At 38.3% G+C, this 12540-nt stretch overlaps 1 protein-coding gene across 12 annotated transcripts in view; it reads left to right on the top strand.

The window, feature by feature from the left end:
- Positions 1-311: 311 nt before the first annotated feature.
- ADAMTS6 (ADAM metallopeptidase with thrombospondin type 1 motif 6) overlaps positions 312-12540 on the top strand; it is a 329021-nt gene continuing 316792 nt past the window's right edge. For 9 of the 12 annotated variants that reach the window (XR_009868073.1, XM_062212088.1, XM_062212091.1 and 6 more), the window contains exons 1-2: positions 770-859; positions 10431-10809. Coding sequence is in view for 11 of the 12 variants with exons in the window: in XM_062212088.1 (XP_062068072.1) it covers positions 10713-10809 (97 nt within the window). In the remaining variant the exon portion in view is untranslated. Of the gene's footprint in view, positions 635-769; positions 860-1455; positions 1509-10430; positions 10810-12540 lie in introns of those variants that run through there. The other 3 variants (XM_062212084.1, XM_062212085.1, XM_062212083.1) reach the window with 3 other exon arrangements.

Genomic DNA, 12540 nt, shown 5'->3' with positions numbered 1-12540 from the left:
CCTTTTTCCAAGAAACTACTAATAACAAACCAGGCTAGAGTTTCTGAAAGAGGTTAGAAAAGGAGGAGGAAAAGAGGCGGAGTAGGTTAGGGGAGAGAGGTTAGAGGGGCCAGAATTTCTCTCATTCACAGGGTGGAAAAGTTGACATTGTCTAAGCCCTTCTGAATGGCTGGTAGTTGGTTACCCTGATTGTACCTCTACTTCCCCTCCCCCTCCACGTGACGACCCAGGACACATGCGCACCCGACGCAGCCAAGGCACATCTGCAGACTGACGTCAGTGTGCTCTGCCTCCGAGGAAAAGCTGCCAAAATTTTCTCCTGCTGCAATTCAAGTTGGCTGGGGGCCGGTAGTGAGATCTAGGGCTACTTCAACAAAACTTTGCTGCCCTTCCTGCTCCTCTTGTCTTCTTTTCTCCTGATACCTTTTGATGCTCTGCACATGTTATTTGCATAGCAAAGGCACTAAGCTGTCCAGGAAGAGAGGGCACCACTTCCACCCCCAATAAGTCTTTTTCCCTTTCTTTCTTTCTTTCCTTCTTTTTTTTTTTTTTTTTTGAAAGTGGTGGTGGGGGGGGTGGAGAAAGAAGGTTTGCAAAGGCAGCATCTCAGGGTGATAGCCTGCTTGTATTGAAGGTATCTCTTTTTCTGCCAAATTGTAAAGTCTGTTTTCTAAAGCCTGGGTTAGCCAGACTATAGGGTTTTATTCTGGCTGCAGAATAACTGCAGAATAACTGGTGTGGCTTTGCAAGGGGGGGGGGGGGCAAAAAAAAAAAAAAAAGAGAGGGAGTACGTGAGTCGTCCAGTGCAATCTCTATTGTTTGAAACTTACTTTTTAATCAGAATTTGAAGATGAAAACGGTAAGGAAGACTTCACAATATTCAATGAAACCTTTTTTAAAAAACTTGTGCTTTGCTTGTCTTCGGAATAACGCTTAGAAAACCTCTCTCTTTCCCTCTCTCTCTCTCCCTCCCTCTCTCTGTGTATGTGTGTGTGTGTGTGTGTGAGTGTATGTGTGTTTTATGGCAATGAGTGAGCTTGACTGAACTCATTTTACAGATAGAAATCTTTTTAACTCCAGACTAGTCGGGGGTTGTAGAATTCTGGGACTTGCAAGTATTTTATGATGCAAAAAATATGATTATTTCATGAATATACATGTTTTGTGCAGCGGACTTATTATGATTATTGTGGTCTTTTAACTGATCACCAAATAGTCATCAGGAAAGTAATGATGATGTGTGTGTTTTAAATCGATTTTCAGTTTTCCTCAAGAACAATCTTCTGCATTTTATAGTTTCATGTCAGTGTCTTAAGTATTCAGACAAGTGCATATTTTATGTGTGGGCTCAGGGAGTAGCAATAATGTGCGAGCTGCAACCCTGATGCTCTAGGATCTGTTAAGCTCTTAATAGGCTAATCAAAGAGATGGAAGCGTGTGTTTTTGATTTACTTTTGGCCACTTGGGACGTGCTAGACTCATAGCCCTCCGGAGCCTTGTTTATCGCGGTATGTCTGTATATCTGGTGTATGGGACCAAAGTTCAGGGATGTGGGAGGGGGAAGCTAGAATGCTGGATGGAGTATTGGAAAACCTTTTCCTGATAGTGTGTGCTTCAATTCCCGTCTGATAATTTCTGTCCTTGTACTAGAGGCAAAGAGAGCAAGAGAGTGAGAAAGCGCACTGAGAGAGAACAAGAGTGAGTTTTCTTACTCTTGTTTTTATTTGAGCTGCCGGTGCAACGCGTTTGGGCCAAATGCCAACTGTCTGGGTCACACGCGTTTTATCCAAATAGATTTAGCGCTGCTGTCTGGAAATGGGCTGCTGGATGTTAACGTTAGGATCACAACTCAAACAGGGCAGCTCAGACTGTTACCCTCTGTCTGGGTGAAGTGGAATAGGAGGAGGGGGGCCGAAGGCCAGGGTGTGCAGTGGAGGGGGAAGAAAAAATTGAAGCATGGCTTGGAACTTTTTAAAAAGACACTGGAGTATGTGATTTGCAGCATATTCTTTTATGATCAAATTTTTTGGACTAATTTTCTTTTTTCTTCTTTCTTTAGCTTACATTGATTTGACTGAAACTTTTTATATGTGGAAATGACAGTTCTTAGAATTCATGTCAGGGAAAGAAAGGTAACATAAAACTGGTATAGTTGAGGGAAATTAAGAAAATTAATTTTAGAGATCATTGTTTTTCTGTGTTTCACAAAGTGGTAGCTGCAATTTGATTTATCTCAATTTAGTGCTTAAATGTGATCATTGATATTTTGGATTTTTGAAGAACAGCACATAGAGGCAAATAAGTAATTTCAAACAAATAAAATTCATTCATTTGCCACAGTTGGCAACAAATATCAGTATTATGTTATTTCTATTTTTGTGAACCCCAAGAGGAAAACCTACAGCGTTAAGACCTAAAATATTATAGTATTTTCATGTTTGGTCCAATACCTGTAAGACTAATTCCTACTGTTGTCTACTGTTACTACTTCCTCTTCATTTCCTTAGCAACCACTAGCAGCTACTCGTGGTTTAGTATGGGCCTGTCTGCCAGATCTTACTCTGTGACTTTAGTGAGAATTAATAAAATTAATGAATTAACAGAGTTAAAAGCATATTTGGAATATTTTTAGGGGAGAAAAAGAGGAGAGAAAGTAGATAGCTCTCTTAGTTCCCCCAAAAGACATGGTTATCAACATATTGAATAGCCCCAAGAGAAAAAAATGTTCATTTTCTTTCCCAGGAAAGAAGTTCTGATACAGATAACATATATTTACCTTGTTATCTATAAAAATTTTGGGTTTATATTAATTTAGGCCTTGACTTTTGTAAGTTGTATTTTATATTTTAACTTTTGACTCCTTTGCTTTTATTGATAGGTAAATTTTGAGTAATTTGTGTTTAATTATATATTGCCTTGGAGACTAATCTCAGAAAGTTTATAAATGACCTTTGTTCTTAGAAACCTAGTCATGTTCTTGGCAATTAGTTGGCGATGAGAAACATTTACTGAGAGAGTAAATGGGAATTGAAATGAAAAGTTAATTTTCATGTGTAGAAGTTAAATATTCAAAGGGGGCATGGAATTTTTGCTTCTTGCTTGGAGACCAAATCAGCCTTAAAATAAACAACAGGAGTCAAGATGGATGAAAGAAGTGGAGAGGGATTTATACATGTTCTTTAGCTCCATAATAATAGTTCATGAGAGGAAATTATTACCTTGGCTACACTCAGATCACTTGAGTGGGAAGTAAAGATGATAGAGGAAAAAGACAAGTAATAACCCTTTGACCAGGACAGATTACTGGGGGAATCATTGTAGTGCAAGTTGTCTGGCTTTACTTCTATTTAACTAGTGTTGTTTTGATTCATGGAAATATGTAAATGATCCCCTAACTTTACTGGCTGGTGCATTTACATTAAAAAAAGACATCTGAAATTAAAGTACAATGGAATTTTTTATTCTGTTTTCAAATTTTAAATACTTATAAATACAATAATCATCTTTAACAGGATACTTCAGAAAGTTCATGGAAAATGAAATTAAAAGATAAGTTTAATTTGGTACCAAAAAATCAGTGCAGTTTTTCATAATATGAATTTTTGTGAACTTTTGGAAGACCCTGATACTGTTTGCTTTTATACAGTATAACCTAGTTGATCGACTCATATCCCAGTTGATCATCATATCCAACTATTCCATATTTCTGAGGGAAGGAGGAATATGAAACTTTTTGAAGGAAGACCTTTGAAATATGATTTAGATAATGAGGGAAGGAGGGCTAGCAGTCCTTAAAGTAAAGTGTGCAGGATTTTAAATCATGTGTAATCCAATGTAATCTCTCAACAAGTTTTTGAAAGTAAGTATCATTATCATGATTTTGTAGATGAGTAAACAGATCCAGAGAGGTGTGGTAACTTGGGGTCAAGCCAGACCTCTAGGCTTTTGTATTTTCCATAACATAATGTTTCTGCTATATAACTTAAATGCATTGTGCATTATGCATAATGATTTCTCGACAATTGTCTGGTATTTTAATGTTAGTCTGAACTTTAGAAACTGTATCTGGAAAAATCTGAGCCTGTTACAGATTTGTTTATGGGATCCAGATTAACCTCCTCAGCAGGTGTCAGAAAGTAGGTTAACTCATTCGCTTTTACCATGTTGGTGACTAAGAGTGTTAAGTTTTGTTAGTTGTGTTGTTTTTAGTTGAGTTCTAGCCAATCATTTACTTAATGTTCCTTCACTGAGCACTGGGCTTGTGCAGTGAGAGAGTGAAAAATGAGTAAAAACATCAAATTTGTTGAGTGCCCATGTGCCAGATACTGTATGTATCGAGCGGTAGATCCAAGATTGTAATTGTAACTCTGATTTGTTTCAATTCAGAGCTCCTGTTCTTTCTACCATGCACCACAAACCTCTCCCCGCTTTTTTTTTTTGTGTGTGTGTGTGTTGCAAATCCTTAAATCATTAGTCTACTTCTGACCAAATAGTAACTTACTACTTTTTTTTTTCACCTCAATGTTACTGCCTTAGTCAACTTGGGTGTTTATAGAATGATATTAGTATGAGTAGGAGTGAAGGTTACAAAACTCTGAAAAGCAGGATATTTGTCAAGGAGGAAAAATTGTTTTCCCCTAAACCAACCAAATGTATTTTCAGTTTGCCATTATTTTCAGTCTAGGAAAACAGGAAGAAAAGAAGGAATGATTCAGTATAAAGTTAACTTAAATGTGCTAATTATATTGCTCTCTCTTTTTTTTTTAAGGGTTTATTTATTTATTTGAAAGGCAGAGTCATGGAGGCAGAGAGAGAAAGAAAGAGAGAAAGAGAGAGAGAGAGAAAGTCTTCCAACTGCTGGTTCACTCCCCAAATGGCTGCAATGGTCAGAGCTGCACCAATCTGGGTCTCCCACATCGGTGCAGGGGCCCAAGGACTTGGGCCTTCCTCCACTGCTTCCCCTGGCCATAGCAGAGAGCTGGATCAGAAGTGAAGCAGCTGGGTATTGAACTGGCACCCATGTGGGATGCAGGCACTTAACCCATTATGCTACAGCGCTGGCCCTAATTGTATTACTCTTTAAAGGAAGATTACAAAGTAAAGTATATGGGGTTCTCACTGAATGTCAGACATTTTTACTCAAAACATTTTAGTGATTTGAAAATAAAATAATGAGAATGAATATTGTTCATGTAGCAACAATGATACTTTAATGTTTCATGGGAAGTTTTAGAATATTAAAATTATATATAAGTAGACTAGATATAAAGAAAATGAATATTGGGCTGATTGTGTGGTATAGTGTGTCAGGCCTCTGCCTGTGGTGTCAGAATCCTATGTGGGCACCATTTGGGTCCTAGCTGCTCCTTTTCCAATTCAGCTCTCTGCTTGTGGTGTGGGAGGGCAGTGGAGGATGGCCCAAGTGCTTGGGCCCCTGCACCCGCATGGGAGACCTGGAGGAGGCTCCTGACTCCTGGCTTCAGATCTGCGCAGCTCTGGCCATTGTGGCCATTTGGGGAGTGAACTGTGGATAGAGAATCTTTCTCTGTCTCTCCTTCTCTGTCTATAACTCTACCTCTCAAATAAATAAATAAATAAATAAATAAAATATATTTTAAAAGATAAGTAATATTATTGAACAGAGGTATCATTTAGTCTTTATAGATTTTTCCTTGAGAAAGGATATATAGTGTCTGCTGTCTTGCCTAAATCATTGTAAAAATAATTTTGAGGTGAAATAATTGTTATATGTAAAGTTGCTAAAATGTGTTTACATTAACTAACCAATGCCATTTATGAATATACTGATGTTGATTATATGTAACTGATTTTGAATATTTAAGTTTCAGTTTACTGGAAGTATGATATAATACATAGAATTTATTCTTAAGTAATAAATTATGTAAACTGACAGAGATTTGTAGAGCCAGAGAGTTATCTTTCATCTTCTGATTTATTCTTTAAGTAGCTATAATAGATGGCGCAGGGCCAGGCTGAAGTTAGGAGCCAGGAACTCCATCAGGATCCCCCATGTGGGAGCAGGGACATAAGTACTTGAGCCATTAACTACTCAGGTGCATTAGCAGGGAGCTAGATCAGAAACAGAGTAACTGGGACTCAAACTAGCACTCTGATGTGGGATGTGGTGTTCAAAGAGGCAACCTAAGCCACTGTATCACAGCATCTGCCCAAATACAGAGAATTTAGGCTTTAGAGCCAGAAGCCTTGTACCTGAATCTGGGCTCCACTGTTTTCTATCTATCTGACCTCTGTAAGCATCAGCAGTATCTGAAATTGATGGCAATATTAGTTATCAATTGCTCCATAAGAACTTACCACAAACTAAGCAATTTTTTTTTTTTTTTTAGAAAATGTATTTATTTGAGAGATAGAATTACAGAGAGATGGAGAGACAGAGAGAAAGGTCTTTCTTCTGCTGGCTCATTGCCCTATGGCCACAATGGCCAGAGCTGGGCCCATCCGAAGCCAGGAGCCAGGAGCTTCTTCTGGGTCTCCCATGCGGGTGCAGGTGCCCAAGCACTTGGGCCATCTTTCACTGCTTTCCCAGGCCATTAGCAGAGAGCTGGATCAGAAGAGGGACAGCCAGAACACAAAACTGCACCCATATAGGAAGCTGGCACTGCAGGCAGAGGCTTAGCATACTATGCCACAGCGCTGGCCCCCAAACTCAGCAGTTTAACATAACATACATTTATTATCTCACAGTTTCTGTGTGTTAAGAATTCAGCCATGACATGGCTAAGTCCTCCTGCTTCTTTCATAAGCTTACAAAGGATCTCTCATAAGCTTACAAAGTGATGGTTAGGACTGGGGTCTTCATGGAAACCCACTCTGGGAAGAATGTGTTTATTTTATTTTATTTTTTTTTGACAGGCAGAGTGGACAGTGAGAGAGAGAAAGGTCTTCCTTTTGCCATTGGTTCACCCTCCAATGGCCGCCACGGCCAGCGCGCTGCGGCCGGCGCACCGCGCTGATCCAATGGCAGGAGCCAGGTGCTTCTGCTGGTCTCCCATGCGGGTGCAGGGCCCAAGGACTTGGGCCATCCTCCACTGCACTCCCTGGCCACAGCAGAGAGCTGGCCTGGAAGAGGGGCAACCGGGACAGAATCCGGCGCCCCGACTGGGACTAGAACCTGGTGTGCCGGCGCCGCAGGTGGAGTATTAGCCTATTGAGCTGCAGCGCCGGCCAAGAATGTGCTTCTAAGTGCACATATTAGTGGGCAGGATTCAGTTTCTTGAATACTGTTGGACTGAGGACCTCATTTCCTGTTGATGATATTTGGAAGCTATTCTCTGTTCTTTGCCATGTAGGCATCTTCATATGGCAGCCTGCTTCTTCCAAACCAACGAGAGAGCCTGCTAGCAAAATGGAAGTCAAGAGTATTTTGTAATTTAGTCATGGAAGTGACATCCCTTCAGTATTGAGATATATTGTCTTGGTTAGAATTAAATGATTCAGTGGGAGGGGATTTTATAGGGGTATTGATATTAGGAGATGGAATCATTGGGACCATCAGAGTGCCTTGCTGATGGGGCAATAATAACTGCCTCACAAGATTGTCTTGAAGATTAGAAGAAGTAATATTGATTTAAAGTTCTTTATTTTTGGTCTGACCTTTAACTACCTTACCTTCTTCTTACCTTAGTCTTCTGCATAGGAACCTAATTTATTATTACTGCTATTCTAATACTGTTTACTATTTTTCTCTTTTGCTTGCCATCTAGATTTTGTAGAATGCATACTGTGTATGTAATGATGTCCTAAAGCAGTCTGACTTGTGAAATTCTATTAATCTTCCAGGCCTTATCACAAAATACTCTTTTCCTACAAACCTTATTTGATTCATGCTTCTCTGACTTAGAGATCATGTCCCTTATCGAATCTCTTGAAACAATTTTTCATAACTTTATTGTGGTATTATCAGTCTATCTTGATTTTTTCTTCATTATTTAAATTTAGAGCTTCCTAAGAGCAAGGATTTTATCTTAATCTTTTCTGTATCCCTTAATCCTGTCTGTATTCTGAGTTGTTGTAACATCACCTTTTAATCATGGTAAGACCATATTTGTTGATTAATGAATTAGTTTTGCCAAGCCTTAACAGTTTAATAACTTGTGGAGGCAGATGTGAGAAATTTTAAATAGTTGTGGTTGTTTTAAATGTTGTAATAACCACTATTTCTAGCACCATAGGGGATAAAGTATTTCACATAAATTAATTTTCCAGTTAACTACAAATATTCTTTTATTTGCCTAAGGTAATTTTATTTTAGCTGCTGTTCATTTTTTAAATCAATTTTTCAATCAACAAATATGTAATAAATACTTATTGGATGATAATTGCATGTATTGGAGACTTGGCATAAAATCTTTCTAATATCTTATTAATAGTATTTAGTCATTAAAAGTCATTGACTTTTTATCCCTGTCTTAGGCATAATATTGTGAATTTCAGCTATTGAGCTATAACACAGTTATATACACAGTAGGAACTATTAAACTGTATAAGAACAACTTGCCTCTATCCCCAACTGTTACTTTAGTGTTCTAAAGCAATTCTTTAGTTTTTTGATTCTTATTTGGTCAGTTTTTTGCTGTTAGTAAGCTAGATCGTAGTTCCTGAGAAGTCAGGTGACCAAGTATGCTGGTGTTATGTATAAAATGTGAGTAGATGGCCTCTGTGAGTGAGGTTGTCAGCTGAAAGTAAAGAATATGAGATAGGATGTGAAATCTCTTGTGGTACCTAAAATAAGATTTTAAAAGTTTCTTTTTAGTTACAATCTAGAGAGTTAAAATTACTTCATTTAAATTGCTTTATAAGTCATATAAGACTTACAGATAAAGTCAAGAGTTATAGTAAATATGGCTTAACTTTTTAGAAGTTGAATTTGTGATACTGAGTGTTCAGATGGTTGCTAAGTGTCACTCCAAATTTGTAGATCTACTTTGTCAGAAAAAAATGATAGGTGCAATGATAGGTGCCTCATAAAGCAACATAGCAATTTTTGGGTATGAGTGGACTCACAGGTGTCTTCAAGAATGTTATCTTCTGCAGCTTCCCCAGGCGCATTAGCAGGAAGCTGGATCAGAAGCAGAGTAGCCAGGACTTGAACTAGCACTTAGATACAGGGTACTGGTGTTTCAAGTGACAACTTATCCCAGGGCATCAGACCTTTCTTGGGCCACTGCCATGCACACAGGAACTCAGGATGGAACTCTGTTCCTGACTTTGGCCTGACCCAGAATTGGCTGTTGCAGCCATTTGAGGAGTGAACCAGCAGATGGAAGACTTTCTCTCTCTCTTGCTCTTGTTCTCTCGCTCTCTCTCTCTTTCTGTCTTTACACATGTAGTTTCTGTTTTAAAAAAAAGAATAAGCGGTGGTTGGCACTGTGGCATAGCAGGTAAAGCTGCCGCATGGGGTGCCAGCGTCCATATGGGCACTGGTTTGAGTTCCAGCTGCTCCACTGCCAATTCAGCTCCCTGTGAATGCATCTGGAAAAGCAGCAGATGACCCAAGTCCTTAGGCCCTGGCACCCGTGTGGGAGACCTGGAAGAAGCTCCTGGCTCCTGGTTTCAGCCTGGCTCTGTCCTGGCCATTGCAGCCATTTGGGCAATGAACCAGCAGATTGAAGATCTCTGTCTTTCTCTCTCTAACTCTGCCTTACAAATAAATAATTTTTTTTTTTAAAGGATTGGATCTTTTACTGTCACATACAATTAACTTAGATTATGAAGTAAGTCTGCTTTTTATTTTATCAAAAGGAGGTTAGCTGACTTATCTTAAGGGTTTATTAAAAAGAATTGTGATTCTTCTTCAGATTTCTTTGATTATTAAGTCACTGTGGCATTATTCTGCTATTTAGGTTTCTTTCTTTCTTTCTTTCTTTTTTTTTTTTTTTTTTTAAGGGAAAGGGTTTATTGGGAACACTCTACAGACCGGAGTGAAGGGGTGGCAAAGGAAAAAGAGAGAAAGAGAATATAAGAAAGAAACAGAGAGGAGAGGAGCCAGCAAGGAGAGAAGATAGAGCAGAGGAGAGAGGAGAGCAGGAGAGGAGAGCTGAGAGAGAGACCCAAGAGAGCACATGTTCAGGAACAGGCCCTTTTAAAACTTTGCCTGAGGGCGGGCAGGGAAGCAGGAGCAGCGAATCCCATTAGGATCCGGGTGGAGCCTGGCTCAGGTAGCTGGGCCATGCGGCCACCTGGCTAAAACTGCGCCAGTTTCCTTATTTAGGTTTCTAATTCTGTGTTTAGTCTTCTGAAAGTTTATTTAGACTAAAAAGAACAATGTTACAATGTTTTTTAAATGTTGTATTATTTTATATTTATATTCTTTGGCAAACATTCAGTGATATGTAGTAGGTCTGTCCTTTGAGAGTATTTTTTGATTAACTTAAATTTTTTCCCTCTAGGTTAAAAAATGGCCATACTCTAGTAACTAATCAGCCTAATGCTTTGCTTTTGAAATTTTTACCATCACTATTTTTTTTTTTTCATTTTGGATTGAGAAAATGAATCCAGATATAGAAGAAAGTACGGGATGTTGGAAAAAATTACTTGTTAAACAGTGGAATATCTAATAACAATTTTCAAGAAGTTTCAGAGAAATAAAACTGTTATGCTTCGATTTTGGTATGGTATTGACTCTCTAGCACATAGGTAGCCCTCCAAAATATCATCCAGTTTTCTAAATTATGGAAATTTTGTGGAAGACGTTAACATGGATTCTGAGCCTCATCATGGCTTCATCGGAATTTCATAATGACCACAGACTTTCATACAGTTCTCAAGGTAGGATTCCTGATTTTGAAACTGACAAGAATGTTGTTAATTATTAGCTAAAAAAAAAATTCTTAGTACTTAGTTTGGGTGAGCACCTTCTTTGGAATATGTAGTGGTTGGAACAGAGGCCTACTGTATTAGTTCAGTGCTAGTTTCATAAATGTAAAGGGACTATAAGCATCTTTTAAACTTGTCCTACTGAGTCTGTTAATGTCCAGGGAGTTTAAGAGTTGACTGGTCTTTCTTGGAAAATGATAGATCCCAGACAGTTTCTTCTTCTGAAACCTACATTTAAGTAGATTTATTCCTTGCTAGGGTTTTTGGGCAAGGTCATGTTAAAAGAAAATCAAGGCGATATTGTAAAAGAGGAAGAAACAGATAAATCCTTATATAGGACACTTTTTATAGGGACCTTTCATGAGAAAATAGTTCTTCAAAATTAAAAATTCTGATCTAAGGATTAGAATCTGAGTAAAAGAGTGAGTGTTGTAAAATGTTTAACTTTTCAAATCCTAAATCTTATAATTTTAATATATAGAATTGAACTTTATATTATAGAAATGGTCTTAAAAATAAAAGTCCTAAGAGTAAATACTGTTTTGTTTTCCATGGACCAATCCAATCCTTATAGAATTATTGAAGGCATGCCTTTGTATTCCCTTCCCTTGAAAGCATAGTAATAGATTGGTTTTTGGTGTTGCTGAGCCAGATTTCGAATATTATTAAAGATTGATGTATATGACTAAAAGTCCATATTAAAAAGTGTGGTTCTCAAAGTAGATTATCAAAGCTATGGTGATTAATATGAACTCTTCCAAAAAAATAAGTTTATAAGGAGTAAAATAAATTGTGTTTTATTTCCATTTGGTTATGGTTTCATGGAAGTTTATATGTGTGAGTAAACTCCATGTATGGACAGTGAGGCAAGAGGAAAACATTTGGTTTCCCTCAGTGGTAAATATAGTTGAAGGAAGGTTTGCATAAAATGGTAGAAGGGTAATATTTAGTGCATCTAAGTGAGGAAAATATGTTCAATAGTTTTCTGAATTTTTATCCAGTCTGATAATTTTTAACAGCTTTATTTAGATAAAATATACATAATGTACAATTCACCTATTTTTTAAAAATTTTTTGACAGGCAGAGTTAGACAGTGAGAGAGAGAGAGAGAGACAGAGAGGTTATAGACAGTGAGAAAGAGACAGAGAGAAAGGTCTTCCTTCTGTTGGTTCACTCCCCTAATGGCCGCCACGGCCGTTGCTATGCTGATCCGAAGCCAGGAGCCAGGTGCTTCCTCCAGGTCTCCCATGCGGGTGCAAGGACCCAAGCACTTGGGCCATCCTCCACTGCCTTCCCGGGCCACAGCAGAGAGCTGGACTGGAAGAGGAGCAACCAGGACTAGTACCCGGTGCCCCAACTAGGACTAGAATCCGGAGTGCCGGTGCCGCAGGTGGAGGATTAGCCTAGTGAGCCACAGCACTGGCCTACAGTTCACCAATTTGAAGTATACAAATTTGATAGTTTTTTATATTTTCAGAGTTGTCATCATTGCCATGTCAATTTTAGAATATTTTCATCACTACAAAAGGAAATTCTGTACCCATTGCATAGCTTTTAAATTCCCTCCAAACTACCCCACCCCCAATCTAGGCAACTTCTTAACCTTCAGATTTCTATAACTAGAGATTTGCCCATTCTGAATATTTCATATAAATGGAATAATAGGATATGTTTATTCTATG

The sequence above is a fragment of the Lepus europaeus genome, chromosome 15 (genome assembly GCF_033115175.1).
Source record: "Lepus europaeus isolate LE1 chromosome 15, mLepTim1.pri, whole genome shotgun sequence".
Lineage (NCBI taxonomy): Eukaryota > Metazoa > Chordata > Mammalia > Lagomorpha > Leporidae > Lepus > Lepus europaeus.
This window is presented reverse-complemented; position numbering and strand designations above follow the sequence as displayed.